Consider the following 15493-nt stretch of genomic DNA (forward strand, 5'->3'; position numbering starts at 1 on the left):
CTCCATCCACCTTCTCACTTCCATTCTAAAAATTCACATCTTCTGCACCGAGTGACATTTACAGCCAACAAGTGTCCAGTTTTCCACTGACGTTCTCATCTTGTGCCTTGCTCACTGGTTAAGTTTGGAAAGATATCCTGCTTGTGCCCTCTGATCATCCCAGCTCTTTATGAAAAGGATAAACTTACTTTAATGGCATAAAAACATAATCATTGCCTTCCAGTTTAGAATTTATAAGTTGTCATGTAGTGCTGTGATGTGATTTCTTAACTTAGTTCACCAGTTCAGCACTGTTTGATACAGAGCACTAGATCAGTAATTTACATTTTCAGATTGTACATTTGCTTGTCTAGTCCAATACTGCTGTCCACGAACTAGCTTGCACTCAGCTCTTTCAGCAACCTTTAACCATTTACCTAGCAGCCACAGAAACACTACAAAGCTAGGTCTTACCACCACATTTTCATAGTGCCAAGATTTGCTAACAACAGAACAACTGGGGATGGACAGAATTTTCAGGTGATCTTTCTTGAAACTTTTGCAACATACTCTTCCAGAGACATTGCATCTGCTATGCAAAGAAGGCATAATTGGGTAGCTTTACGGAAGTAGGCTACTACTTAAGATAGAGGAGTAAACATTCTGGTAGAAAGAGAATGAACAAGTTTACCAGAATCAGTAGCTCTTTATATGGCAGACTTTGCCCTAGTTATGCCACACTCTCCTTGAGTGAGGACAGTTTATGTTTCCCACCCCCAAACAGTTTGTGTATAGCATTGCACCAACACACATGTATTGGCATCTGCTTTCAGTGCTAACCTGTGCTCCTGTGACTGATCCTTTCATCTTTCAAGTCATTAGCCAGTTTTTGTTGATCTAAAGTTTTAAGAGTGTACTACACATTTAAGAATCACACTTTTCCAAGTGCATAAAAGAGCTTTTTGGAGATTGGACACTAGGACTTCAATACTAATTTACACCAAGTTAAACGTTTCCAAATAGAAATATATCACCATAAACGTGTAACTATAACAACTGCATATGGCAATGCCACATTTAAATACCTACAGCTACCTAGCATTCCTTTGAAAATTAACATCTCATGTCCTCAGTACAATAAAGTTTGTCAGGCTCCGATGAAAGCAACTTCTAACCACTTCACATCTAAAAAATTTTGGCATACTGGTATTTTCTAAACCTGCAGCAGTAAGAAGAGCATCAAACCAGTTGAGAACATTTCTTTAATAAATTCTTTAAAAAAATAGTGATGAATTGTTTCTCTACGGTATTTATTTCCAGTTTTCAAGCAGCATTTGAATTTAAGTTTAAAAAAAAGTCTCTAGGAGGCGAGCACATGATAATGAAAAGTCATTGTACAAAAGCTTTGCACAAAACATGCTGAAATTACAGAGTAATGATCAAAATTAAGCAAGAGAAATATGATCCCAAACAAAATGTTCCATTTACTGAATAATTTCCGTGGAATTCTGCTTGTCAACTTCTGGAATATCTGTTAAGTGATGAAAAAAAGGACGACCATGAACACAGCCTTTATTTTCCTTTCCAAGCTGTTGCTTCATCCTGTAAATTGTGTTTTGTACATCTTCTCTTGACAAATGTAAGGGCAGCTGCCGAGCTAAACGTACTGCTTCTCCCTGTGGAAAAGAAAAACAAAACCAAAACCCCAATAGTTTTAAAGTACCACTTTACACGTTAACCTGGGGCTACCAGAAAGCAGGAATTAAGCACTCACTGTTTAAAGGTCACTCTTCTCTTTTCTGCTGAAAAATATCCCAAATCCCAGAAACCCAAATGTAACTCTAAACATATCTTATTGGTTATTTCATGACACTTTTACAATGGAGTCACACAGTCAGTCTGCTGGTCATGTTGTCTTTTTCTTTTAGGGTCCGCTTTTGCAAGATGCTTTGTGTTTCTGAACATCTTACTTCCCATTGGCACCAGCATCAGCTGAAGATATTTACGAGTTCACAAGACACATTCTACACCGCAGACTTTAGAACTAACATAAATGAAGTCAAACAGTCAGCTAAACAAACTTTTAAAAATATTATAGTGAAATTTTAGATTAATGTTGTATTAACAATTGTCTATTGCATCGTCATCTCACAATACTAGAAAGCAGAAGTGACTGCTAAACAGAATTACTGAAGCACCCATCCCCAAAGAATCAAGCAACTTCAAAACCAAGTTGTCAGGTTTTTTGTTTCCTTCCTCCAAGATGGGCCTTCCTGCCATTGCCTTCTCTTCTGTACTTTAGTAAAGTTGCCTAGACAGAAACGGATGTGGCATACAATCTCCCTTCACATTGTACAAGCCTGAAGCAGCGTTCATAACATTTTAATCTGAATCTTCTCATTGTGTTTGTCTGGGATTTTCTCCCACTCTTCCAAGTGGAAAAAAGATCACTATGGACTGTTGTCTACCTAGGAAGGCTGCTGCTTTAACCATTACCCTCTTTCTTCTAGGTCTACCAAAAGACAGCAAAAGTTGCAGACATGCTGCAGACATAAAACTTTTATCATAAGTTGCAATTCTGAACACAATAGTGAATGGTGTTTCTAGTGTTTCCTCCCCCAAATGGTCAAAAACCTCAGTGCTTACTTTTATTTATAGGTGGTTTTTTTCATGATAGCAAGCCATATACTTCCTAGTTAATATGTATTTTCCAGCTACTGTTACTGCTGCACGTGTATCTTCTTTCTAACAGTTCCTCACAGGATCAACTTTGCTCTTAATAAGCCTTCCTTTGATAATCTCTTGATATATACCTTTATATGTATGTGTCTGTATATCTATATATATCTGTATATAGATATATACACACATTTGTGTGTGTATCTCTATGTAAACCAACTCCATCCCACTCAATCTGACTGATGGGTATTTTAAGCACAGGAAAAGCTTCCACCTCCAAATCAAGTTACAAACCATTCCTTTCTCAACACTTAACTCATCCCTTCTTTCAGCTTCTTTCATGAGTGCATGAAAATGGTTCAGTAGTACACAACAGAATAACTTGCTCCAAAGGCAGCTGTAAACTAACTGCCCCAAAAAGACAGGGAAAGATTTGTATAATAAATGTTTAAATGATAAACACATATTCTGCGTAAATGCCTAGGTCCCATTTTGAAGTAGCCTGATTCAGGAAAGCATGTTAGTAAATGGTAAGCAAGAAGAGACTTACCATATATTTTGGTAACCTTTTTGAACAGAGATCTTAAGAATTGGGATGAAAGATAGCATTAGTGAAACATCTAGACAAGAAGTGATAGAAAACTACTATTTGTTAGTTACTCCAGCTTTAACTACTACCCCATATATTAGTTGTGTCTGAAACTTCATGCCCATTATCATCTCTGGATGGACGATTTTATCTATTTGCATATCAAATATTAACAAGAGTCCTTCCAGTTCCAACTGTTGCATAATAACTTCTGTAAGAAAACAGATTAAAGATTCTTTTACTCAAGTACTGTATTTCTGGCAACTAATAATGCTGGCTGCTTGTGAAGAACACATGGTTTCCTCTCTGTCAGTGCACTGCAGAACTTGGTCACTATTGCATTGAATAGAATGGACTTCAAAGACTATGGTAGTTGTCAGTATGTGCTTCCTTTAACTGCAGAAGTTATTGATGTTAACTAAACACAAGCATTTGCAGGGGCGTATGGGGTTCACTGTATGCAAGCCTTCATTTTTTACTTCAGTGTCTTAATTCCAGTGACAGCTTGCTTTTCTGGCAAAAAAAAGTTGCCATTTGTCTACCTCTGCCCTTTCTTTGAATGAATCATAGCAATTTTTCTTCTTTAAGTGGAACTGGTGCACCTTCTGATTTTCATGATGTACATCTTGTTGACATTTACATGAGAATTAAGCTTCAATTAATGCCTACTTTTCATAAACTATTACCTTAAATAATTTTCTAACTTCTTCATAGATTTATTTATAAAGGAGTTGAATCTTGATGATTATTCTGGATTCAACTACCTTCTAAACTTTGTAAAGCAATTTTATGGCAGTTCTGTACTCCTGTACTCTAACATGGAGAAATTTCTAGTCTGAAAACTGCCTATACAGAAACACTTTGTGAACATCAGCTTTCAGCATGTATTATATCACATTGGACAACTGTTTTTGGATATGTCTCATGGAAGCATTTTGGTAAGCAATGCAGAACCCATACACCTCAGAGAGAATATGACATTCTCCTTTTCAAAAGTAACTTCTGTTTAGAACAGAACTACATTAATTAAAACAGAAAGCTGAAGAAAGATTTTCAAGCTGTTTAAGGATTTACTATAAGCTTAGCTGGCCAATACTTAAAAGCAAACTTCTGTCTTACCTCCAAGTAATTTATCACTTTGAGAGGCCTACATTCATATACTTCCTTTGCATTTCCATTAACTACTGCATTCAGAATTTCTTTCAAATCAGAAATACCATAATATGGCAGACAATTCGCCTTCCCTTCTATTTCCAGATGACTTTCTGTAGCTGAAGCATCTGAAAATACAAAAACAAACCAGTAATTTATACACTGTTTTGATTTCTATTCTGGAGCAATTCAGAGAAAATTAAACTGATAAAAATCACTTGGTAAATTAGTCTCACAAATTCAATACAATTAGGAAAATTTTTTTGCTCCTCTCTTGGAGTGAAAAGCATTTACTTCCATTATGATGATATGTGCATATTCACATCACAAATGTCTCAGCTTATTTTAAGTCAAATCCTAGCTGGCACTGTTTAAATGCTTAAAACATTTTGCAGCATTCCCAGTCTTCAGCATAGCTTTAATTAAAGCTTCTATTGCTTTAATTAAACATACATGAAATTAAAGTAGAAGCTAGTAATAAAAGACAATTTAGTTTGAAAAAAATTAAAACAGAGTGTTGGCATTATTTCCCATGTAATTGGTTTAAACATCTGTAGAGTTCAAATGTTATCATAACAAATTCAGCTTCTACTGAAATAAAAAGCATTTTCTTCTCCTACCATAGCAGACAAAGAACTCAAGCCCATATAACTAAAGGCTCTGTGACAGACTTGATACTATCATTCATATGACATCACTGCTGCAGTGGGTACCACTCTGAATAGGAATGATGAATGAAACATTTAAACAACCTTCTCAACAAAATATCTATCCAATCTTTGAAGTGTAAGAGATTTCACTTCTTATTCACACTACTTGCAAAAAATTTGAATGAAGTGGCTACTGCACAGCTAACTGTTCTTCTGCTCCCAGTCAGAAGCAAGTTCTCTAGGGGTCAGGCTCACATATTCTTATGCAGTCCTTCAAAGCTCCTCCAACTCATTCATGCTGGGTGCACAGAAATCTCAACCCAACCCGCATGGCTACCTTCCCTTTTTCTCCACCAGAAGTCTAAGAAGTAGAGAGCTTCACAAGGAGAGCGTGGAAGAATTTAATTCATAATGAAAATAAATCCACTCAAGTGTAATGGCCCCAGGTAGAATAAATTACATTCAACCTGAGTCACAATTGTTTTTGCGAAGTCAAAAAAGATAGAGACAAATAGATTGCTACAAAGTAGATTAAACTAATAAACTGTGACAAGGGATCATTCATGTTCTTAATCCGAACAACAATGTGAAAGATCTCAGAAGAGAGAGAAAATATATATACAATGTAAGTCACCACAATGTACTTTCGTTAGCTAGTAGAACAAGACTGTTACCCACGACCAGGCACTGCTTATTTGACAGTCATTAAATAAGAGCATAGATGGACAGGAGGACTGTGCAGGTTGAAAATTTTTCTAAATATGGGTGTGTCACCAGGTAAATAATGCTGTTGGGCCTTTTTAAGCTTCATGGCAAGAGATACTTTGACCAGAGTACAAATTTTGATACAGGGAACAGCTCTCCCCCTCCACTGCCAATCACATAACCTCCTTCCAGCTACATATTTAACACTGCTTTAAATCTGAAACTTTATTTCCTTTTTCACCCAGCATTGTCTTCCTTCTCTTTTTCAAGCTGTCTTTCCCTAATCGTGGCCAGCAAAAACAGACATATTTTTTATGTACTGCTGTAAGGCTGTGATCAGATTCAGCTTAAAGCAAAATTTTTATCTGAAAGTTAGCCAGTTATTAAAGGTGACATAAAACGATGTACTATGCCAATATTTCCCCATGAGAAAGGCTGCCAGTAAGAGACAGGAGCAAAAGATAAAGTCTGGTTTTAATCTCCTTCAGCAATCTTCAATTTTATCCCAATTCTGCTTTAATGAAAGACTAGATCTGAGTAACTGTTCCAGGCCCATTTGATTATACTGCTTTCTCTCTAAAATGAGAACTTAGTCTATTTAACCACCTTCAATAATTACCTCTCTATATGCTACCAAAGACGGGACACAAAATTTTAAGTTTCAAGTGTTAAGATTTTCAGTTTGAAAACTTGTTTTTCCAGTGTTTCCTCTTAAAATGTCATGACAGTGAGGTTCTGGATTTGCAAAACTTTTTTTTTGTGTGTGGGTTTTTTTTGGTTTTTTTTTTTTTTTTTTTTTTTTTCAAATCCAGTAAACCAATCATACATGCTTGCTATTGAGACTGCTAATGCTCAATACTCTTCAGTTTTACCAATAGCAATTATCCTGTCTGCAAATTCTGACAGCCAGATTTGACTTCACCATACTGTTCATTAATTTGAAAGTCAAAGGGGGCTTTAAAGAGTCTAACATAAGAACAATCAATACAAATCCTGGCTAAGAGAAGTTTTCTTTGGTATTTCTGTTTGTGTGTCATTCTCCTCTTCTGCCTACATTCTTCAGACTGCAAAGCTGATTGCATGTCCACTGCATGCTGATTAACATATATTTATCTGTAAGTCTTTGCAGGAATTCCGATATTGGCAACATTTGATGATATAAGCAGATGTCCAAGCCTCAGTGTACTTGGAAATTTTTGACAAAATATACGTTAAAGTTTTTGAGTATTCAAACAGCAGTCTTCAAGCGGTTTCCATGGTAGTTTCTACAAAATGCTTTGCAACTTCCAAGGAAAACATTTCCATGAACAAATAAACTAGCTTTCAATTGACTAAAAATGTGGATTTCTCATTGCTACAAATTTCCCCTTTCTCTTTCCAAACAAAGCATTCACAATCATCTTTGGATAATTCCTTCTTGATGGCCAGGAAAAACTGTTCTCTTCCAGATGCCACCTAGATTAGGTGATACTATAAGACTATCTATCTTCCAGTCTATGGTCAAAATCAAACTGAAATTAAGTAGCAGCACGATTTTCCACTGGTCGGTTACAAGAGCTGAGGCAGCTTATATTACCAAGGAAGGTGGGTTATTTACTTATTACTGCTCTTTGAGGCCTTGTAAGCACATTCTTTGTATATATGTACGTTGGGTACACATATTCTATCAAGCAGGCAATTGTACCCTAAAAGCCTGCCTTGGAGCATGGCCCAAGGCCTACCGTCGTTACAAAACCAGGTAAGACATGTTCCTTGCTCTCAGTCTCTTTCCAGCCAAGAATTCACATCTCTCTCTAGGACTTTCACAAAGGCAGACAGATGTGCAGTGAAGGTACATATAACAAACACGTCTTAAGAAGAACTGGACGGAGAGTAATCCATCTTACTTCTTGAAATGCCTCTCTGTATGTAGGGGTCATGGCAAGCTATACCCAACAAACAAAGGCAGATCCCAGGATACTGAGTTAAGTAAAAGCAAACACACTGCTCTCCCAAAGGTAGCATCACTTGAAGCCTCAGTAAGGCCAGAACATGAGGGGGCGGGAGGGCAGTGGAAGACAGACTGGAGCTTAGCGTCACAGCTTTGCAATCACAACAACTGGCACGTTCCACAAAGAAACCATTGATTTTGCCTAACTGACATACTTACAGCAAGAAGCTTTTTCTGAGCTATTTCACAACATGTTTTTCACCGTCAGCTATCCAGAGAAAAATCTAGTTGAAAACTCCTTAGACTGCTGAGCAATCAATATAAAGAGAAACAAGGAGACATTACAAAAGATCTTAGCCTACTGAAAACAAGAAGATAGGGCACATCCAAGATCTGGGATACTTGGAACAACTTTGGCTGCAGTCATACAAAGTCTTTGAACAATACAGAGCAAAGGTAAATTACATTCCTGTCTTACAGCAAGAGAGCACTCAAAAGGACAGACTTATCCTCAAATAAAACAATAGGCAAGTAAGGCCTGAAACTTGCGTGGGTTTGCAAAAATAACTACACAAAGGTTGCATTTGTGAAAAAAGAAAACATTGCCAGAAGTTCAAACAGTTTTCCTACCAAAATGACAGAACAGGAAAAAAACCTCCATGTGGAACTGAGTCCTTGTTAGGAAGAAAAGGCCTAATTAGACCTTACAAAAACCTACTACAAGTAGTGCATCTGGTGTCACATGGTGCCATGGGGTTCAGAGTAAGGCATGTCATGCTAAGCCTGTGAGAAAGACTCCTGGTAGGTTATTAAAGTTCAGAACCACCCCACTAGCTAAAAGGTCTTGGCCATTAAAGAGTATAGTTGTATTCCTACAAATTCCAAGACTGTGAGGGAATAAGATTCAATTTCCGAGTATTAATCCCAAGACCTGCTAAATTTAGTGCAAGACTAATATTTTGGGGTTTTTTTTTAATCCTGTGAGAGAAGTTGTCCCTTACAGACAAGTCATCCAAATAAGGAAAAAACAGTGCTACGTGGTGGGTTTTTTTTTTTTTCAACTAAGAAATTATCAGAACCAAAATCTTTATAAAAAGTTCGTCTGTGCCATAAGTTGCCAAAAGGTAGGAATTTAAACTACAAAGAAGCATCTTTAATGAAGACCAGTTGAGATGCAAGCCCAATGCAACAAGGAAATTACCGAAGTCACCTTCCAAATTAAGGCAGCTGTTCAGACTTTCTTGTTATTGAATAAATAGTCAGTCCTGTAAAACACACCTCACACCAAGAGGAAATAAGGAATGAATATATGGTCCTATATTCAAGTCATTACACTCATCTAGGAAACAGCCCTAGTAAAGTGCTCAATACCAAATCAGGGGGTCTTGCATTCCAAATTAATATCTGAGTATCATGAGTATGATAATGGGCAGCAATACTCAGAGTCCTTCTCTTCTCCTTTGGCAGATTATATGTGGAGATTTAAACAAATAATCAATGCAACCTACTAGACTGACAATCCTCTTCAGAGATCACTATGGGTCAAGGAAAGCCTCTTCCTCTGCAGCCAAAACTGCTAAACATCGAATTGAAGCAGTTAAGTTTCCTTTGTTCTTGTTTTGGAAGGTATCTTAGAGCTTCTGATGGCATCACAGACTTATCCGCATGGATCAACAAAAAGGTTTGTTATTTTGCAAGAAGAAACTACCAGAAGTATCACTTTCACATTCAAATTCAAAGCTAAAGAAACTGAACCTTTGCTTGTGACATAAAAGAGGATGTCTATTTCAGAAAAAGGAAATTTGCTACTACAGAAAATAAAACTCTTAACCCAGGATGAAAAAGGAAGCCATGCACTAGTGCCTGTTAATAAGAAATCAACCAGCAGTCAGAAAGGGACATGTAATATGACCGTGTCAGGGTTGAAGTCCCAAAGGAAAGTATAGACCTTCAAATATACTCCAGTGGACCTTGACAGCAAGAAAGAGTTGATAGTTCAGTTGAGAAACAGCAAATACTAGGACTGATCCAATTCACCCCCAAAGTTGGAAAAAAATGAGTTACAAAGGTATGTGCACAAAGAATGGGGTTCCGGTGTGCCTCTATGGCTGCTGCTAAGGTGAAACCCTCCAGCTACCATGGGTTAAGTGCATATTTGCATTCTGGACACCTCTCCACAGCAAGCCATGACTTTATCATCCACCATCCAAAGTGGCAACCCCTGTCCCAAAAATTTAGCAATATATCCTGAAGAAATAAAACTTTTCTTCTAGTTCAACTTCAAGTTTAACAACATCTGAATGCCCGCCTTCCAGGCTGTGTCTGAGTTCCAAAAAACCACAAAAATAGACACTGAATTCAGACAGCAAACAAATAAAATGCTTCTGTAAGGATAGCGAAGAATGTTTTATGAGACAAACTTGTTCTCTCAAAGTTGAGAAAACCTATAAAATACTCAAGTGTAAGTGGGACAAATCACTCCTGGTCTGCAGGTCTCTTTCAGAAAGATTATACTACAAGAGTCTATAAACTAATGAACCTCAAACTGCATAATGAAATTTCCAGAGAAGGACACCTAAGGAGTGTTAATAATTGATAGCTGTGTTTCTAAAAATCAGCTTTAATAAGGATTTGTAGAAGATAGTAGCATATTTGTAGAAGATGGCATATTTCAGGGATGAAAAGGAGGGACTGATGAAGTATTAAGTAAAAATGCTTGGGCTGGCTGGAAAAAAAGCTGGGAGAAATTCCATTTGTTTGCTGGTATTTCTACCTTCATCTGCAATGGTATGCTCTTCTAATAACAGAACCTATAACTGCTATAATGTCATCAGCAGAAGCTTATAAACATGAGTGACAAGCCTCAGATGTTATTAACGTTTCATTCAAGTAGTTAAAATATACAGTTGGGACAAAAAGCTGAATTAGATTCCCATTCTTCGTATGGGCTAGCTGTATGGTAATGATCAAGTCCACGACCATGGTTCATCAACCTGTGTAGTGCATATAAAGCACTTTTAATTTCACTAACTGTAAACCAAATAAGAACAGTTTTTTCAGAGGATTTTATTTCCTTAATTTCAGATACTTAGGAACACAGGACTGGGAGACTGTTACTACCTCGCAGTTACTGCGTCGAGTCCCTTGCTGTTATATTGTACAATTCTGCTCTTAAACTAATCAGGCTGTCTTAAAACCAGTTTCCCATCTCTAGTACCACAAGATCAGTCAACAACTCTCCTCCATTGTTGCCTAGAAACTGTTTTCAAATTTTCACATTCAATTTATTCACATCCAGTTTATATTAATTAGATTTTGAGCAAACTTCCAATATCAGGAGAAGGGGAAAAAAAAAAAAAAAAAGGTATGTGAGCAAAAAGGCTAAGCAACAATCCCTTTCTCCCATATTTGTCCACAGACGTATCACAGACCTCCTCAGCTTTTGATTTGCTAGACTGAATAAACCTTTTAAGAGCTGCCTCTTACAATATGTGCTTTATTCCCCTAATCATTCAATTTAAGATTATTACCATGAACACCTCTTCTACAAAGTTTTTGTTGTTTATGTAGGGATTTAGCCAGTCAGAAAGAAGTTTCATTGGTTTTGCTGTGCATGATTCACTAAAGAAAACAGCTTAGGCTCTGGTCTTCCCAAGACCCAGCCTTTGAGTGAAGGAGTTGCTCTCCATCCCTTTTTTGTACCTACCCTTAAAAGATCCCATATGTTACAGTAGATCTGTCATCACTGTACATATGTGGGGATCTGTAACACCCCATGAAGCTATAGCACATGAAGCTATAGCATTTCTAACAGCTCTTATAGTGAATCTTTACTCTGAGCTAGGTACTACCCCCAAAGATATTTGCTTTTCTTGGAATTCTGCTAGAGAAATCCTGATCTGCAGAATCGACCCTGGGTGGGTTGCCCCTGGGTTTCCAACAGCATCCCTATAAATTGTTCTTCAGAAAAATGTATAAACATTTGATCTCTCTTGCTAAGGTAAAAGGACCTTACATGAAAGATTTATTCTGTGATCAACGTAGAGGCATTGAAAAGTAGGCTGTCTCAAAAAAAAGTTCAGATCAATCTCTGTTGAAAGGTGCGATGGTAATCATGTCACCCTCTCCTTACTGGTCCCTTTGGGCTCTGTGTTACAACTCTGATATGAAAGTAAGTCAATAACCACATCCAGCTCCTTACTGGACCTCCTCAGCTGCTCAACAGCAGAGTAGTCACAGCTAAGGCACATACTTGCAGAAGCTTCTGCAAGTATCACCTTGGAAGAAGCTGCCAGGACTAAGGAATTCTCATCAGTTTAATCTAAATTCTGTCAGAATGGCAATTAAGGATATCTACATCCAGCATTTTGAGAAAAGAAGAAAAAATAAAATGTGGATTTCAGAACATTCTTTGAAATACTATTAAAGTTTTCTGTTCAGTTATCAGTTTCCATTACTGAATGTTCTATGTAGAAGAGTACCTTCTTTGCCAAGTAATAAAATCTCAATGTTAAGGAAAGCAGGATGTTAATGCTTTAAATGATACAGTGATGTAGAATAACATGATCTACATTAATAATCATTTAAATCATTAAATCAGAAGAAACAAGCCCAAATACGACTAAAAGATTTTAAACCCATCATACCTTCGATTACTTTTATCTGGAATCCATTTGCCACAAGCCTTGGATCTGACAAATAACCTGATCCACTGAAACTCTGGTAATCCTTCTGCATTTTATAAAGAGCAGCCATATACTGAGATCCACCAATAAGACTGGAAAACAAAATATTCCCAAAGTGTTAAAAATCAAAATCCTTAATGTGAAAATTAAAACTGCGAGAAAAATACAGAAAAAAGTAGTAAGTGATGAGGAGTGATCAAGATTTTTAAAAGTATTCCAAAAACCAATTTGTTTAAAGAAAGAAAATTGCAACTATTTTTGTATCTTAAAGAGTGACCAAGTTTATATTATAATAATTACATCAGCAATTCCCTGATCTGTAGGAGAAAATAAGCTAGAGTGAAGTCGTGAAAATGTGGAGCATTTAATTTTCCTCTGGGGGAAGAAACTTGTCTTTGCTGCATTACCAATGAAACTGGTCAAAATTTTCTTATTTCAACCGGAGTATGACTAGGCCTGCTCATTACTATTAAGATAAAAGCATACAAAACATAAAAATCTGTTCTTACAGATAAACAAATGTACAAATAATCACAGAATTAGCAAACAGGGCCTTACCAGAGTTTACTGTAAATAACTATCAAATGATACTTGAAATAACAAACAAATTTTTGTTCAACTGTACTATACCTGTCTGTTAACACAATTGGATTGTCAAGTTTCTCTACTGGAAGCTTATGATTCATCAGTAATCTTTTACGTAGCAGTGCTTCTTCCAATCTATATGGATTCAGCAACATTAGCTTTTTTTCAGTAGCAAATATCCAGACATCAGGAAAACTCTGACGACGGATCAGGAAAAGCTCGTGTTCATCTGAATCATTTTTCTCGTGTCTCTGAAGCTGATGTCTACAGGAACTCAGAGAAAAAGGCACTGTCACAATTTTCGTAGGCTGTTCAGGTTTCTGTTTCTTTTCAATTTGAGCATGAAATATCTTGTCAAGCTTCTGCTGGTCGGATGGGAAAATCTTCAGCTTGGGTTTCTGTTTTTCTGCCTCCTTTGTTGGTCGGTGTGCTGTCTGTCCCACAGCTTTCTTGACCTCTCTGTTGTACCGTTCCAGGTCTTTAGCAGCTTTTATTTCGTAACTTAAAAGAGAAAACAAACCAGTAGCATAATCAGATTAAAAAACCCAAACCCCAACTCCTAACATACCAAAACAAAAGGCAAGGTAACCATTTCAACAGACAAGAACAACTCCCATGGTTCATTCAAGTAGCCACATCAATATGCTTTCCACTATGATGGAGATGGAAGGACATCGGGGACTGTGTCTGTACACTACCCTTTGAAGATGATGTGTTGGAAATTTTCCTTCACCATGACAGCCAGCAAAACCTGAATTACTGAAGGGGGAGGAGTGGACTGCATCATACAAAGAGCTACAGCAAGTTGCTTTTGACCTCAGTCCCAAAGACGGTGTTTAACCCTAATTTGCAATCAGATATATAGTTCCAGAAGGAGTTTTGTCACAGGCACATCCAGCCCAATTCACAAAGCCATTTAAGCTTCTAGAGCCTGCAGACTTCAAGGGGAGTCCATGCGGTTAGGTAAGAGTTCGGACCCTAAATAACTTCATAAGCCTCAGGCTTTACTTAATATAAAGAAGTACATTTGATTTCAAACGGCCTAAAATTAGCCACATAAATAAAAAGTATGAAAACACAGAATAGTACGATTAACACAGAATTCTGTAATTAACAAACTTACAGATTTTTCAAAAAGTCCTCGATAACAAACTACTCCTAAATGCTGTCTAAATGGTTAAAACATTACTACATACTAAATCTCTACAACCTGAATGGAGTCTTAATGAGTTTACAAATGTAAGGAAGATAGGTAAACTTTTATTGATGCCAGGTTTGTGCTTGCCTACTGCATATGAATCTTACTTTTTTGAAGGCCAAAGGAGTGACTTGCTGAACTCCCTCTTTTTGCCCTTAGTTGATATTCTGAATTCTAGCAGGTAATTCAAACCAGTCCAATCTTCAATAAAAAAAGTAGTACTATCATATGTAAGAATTGGAAACAAGTATTTTAGCTGGTCATATTTATTTATTGCTACTTGCTGGAACAGTTTGATTCAATTATGTGTATGCATGCTGGAAAATTAAGGTCAACAAAAGGGTCACCATTTGCAATTAATTATGATGTGCTAGCATTCACATATGGTATCAATATTTAGTTAACTAAAAAAGTCAGCTTAAATAGTTTCTTGCAATAAATCATGTCCTAGAAAATATGGAGTAAATGTTAAGATAAAAAACATCTGCTCCTTTTAAAATGAAGTCACTTGAACAGTAATTTTTTTATCCCAAATACATTTATAGCTTTGACCAGATCAATAAATACTTTATTTTGAATAGACCCAATTGTAATGCAGGAGAATATTTAACTAAAGAGAACTGGACACTGATAATCCAAAACAAAAGCACTTGCAAATAAAGTTCAACTTGCCTGTCATTTTAGGCTACCATGAGAAAAATTCTAGCCTTACAAGCTTTGATTGTGAGGGCTTTGCAAATTCATATATAACACTATCAGTGATATGCTTAAAAATCAAAGAAAACACCAGGCTTTTCAAAAATCCTTCCACAGAGGCAAGTATAATCAACAAGTGCTATAAGAACAGTTTCTTCTCTGCTTTGTGAATCAAGACTGTAAATTCAGGATCCTTTCCTGAAGTTACTAAACCTAAAGCCAAGGAAAGTTGCAAAACTGGGTGTAAGTAGGGAGTAGAAGACTAGAATAAAGTCTAGTTTCAAATGCAGCTTTTATTTACCTAGAAAAATTGATCCATGATTTATTATTTTCCCCTTGCATCTTAAACCCAAATGAAATATTTAGCATACAACAAAACCCTTTTAATATAAAGTCTCTCAGACCTTATAAGACAAATAATCTGAATTTGACTATTTGGAGTAAATTCTGACTGGAAATGGCCACTTGTGTAGATTCATGTGTGTCCAGAATACAGAGGCATCCCATTCTGAATGTAACACATTTCAGCATCAGTCTCCTCACATAATGAAACCAAATCAACTCAAACTATCACCACAAGTACTTCTGTGTTTCCCTGCTTTGTGAAGAAGAAAATGAAAAAACCTTTTAATTGCCTGTATCGGC

General features: G+C 36.7%; 1 protein-coding gene across 2 annotated transcripts in view; it reads right to left on the bottom strand.

Moving 5' to 3' along the window:
* Positions 1–1223: 1223 nt before the first annotated feature.
* The window catches only part of PMS1 (PMS1 homolog 1, mismatch repair system component), a 48232-nt gene continuing 33962 nt past the window's right edge, over positions 1224–15493 (bottom strand). For both annotated transcript variants that reach the window (XM_069781904.1, XM_069781905.1), the window contains exons 10-13: positions 13000–13455; positions 12331–12461; positions 4367–4527; positions 1224–1655 (exon numbers count right to left, since the gene is read on the bottom strand). In XM_069781904.1, the coding sequence (XP_069638005.1) occupies positions 1464–1655; positions 4367–4527; positions 12331–12461; positions 13000–13455 (940 nt within the window). In that variant the 3' untranslated portion in view covers positions 1224–1463. The remainder of the gene's footprint in view (positions 1656–4366; positions 4528–12330; positions 12462–12999; positions 13456–15493) is intronic.

This window comes from Haliaeetus albicilla, chromosome 4 (genome assembly GCF_947461875.1).
Source record: "Haliaeetus albicilla chromosome 4, bHalAlb1.1, whole genome shotgun sequence".
Taxonomy (NCBI): domain Eukaryota; kingdom Metazoa; phylum Chordata; class Aves; order Accipitriformes; family Accipitridae; genus Haliaeetus; species Haliaeetus albicilla.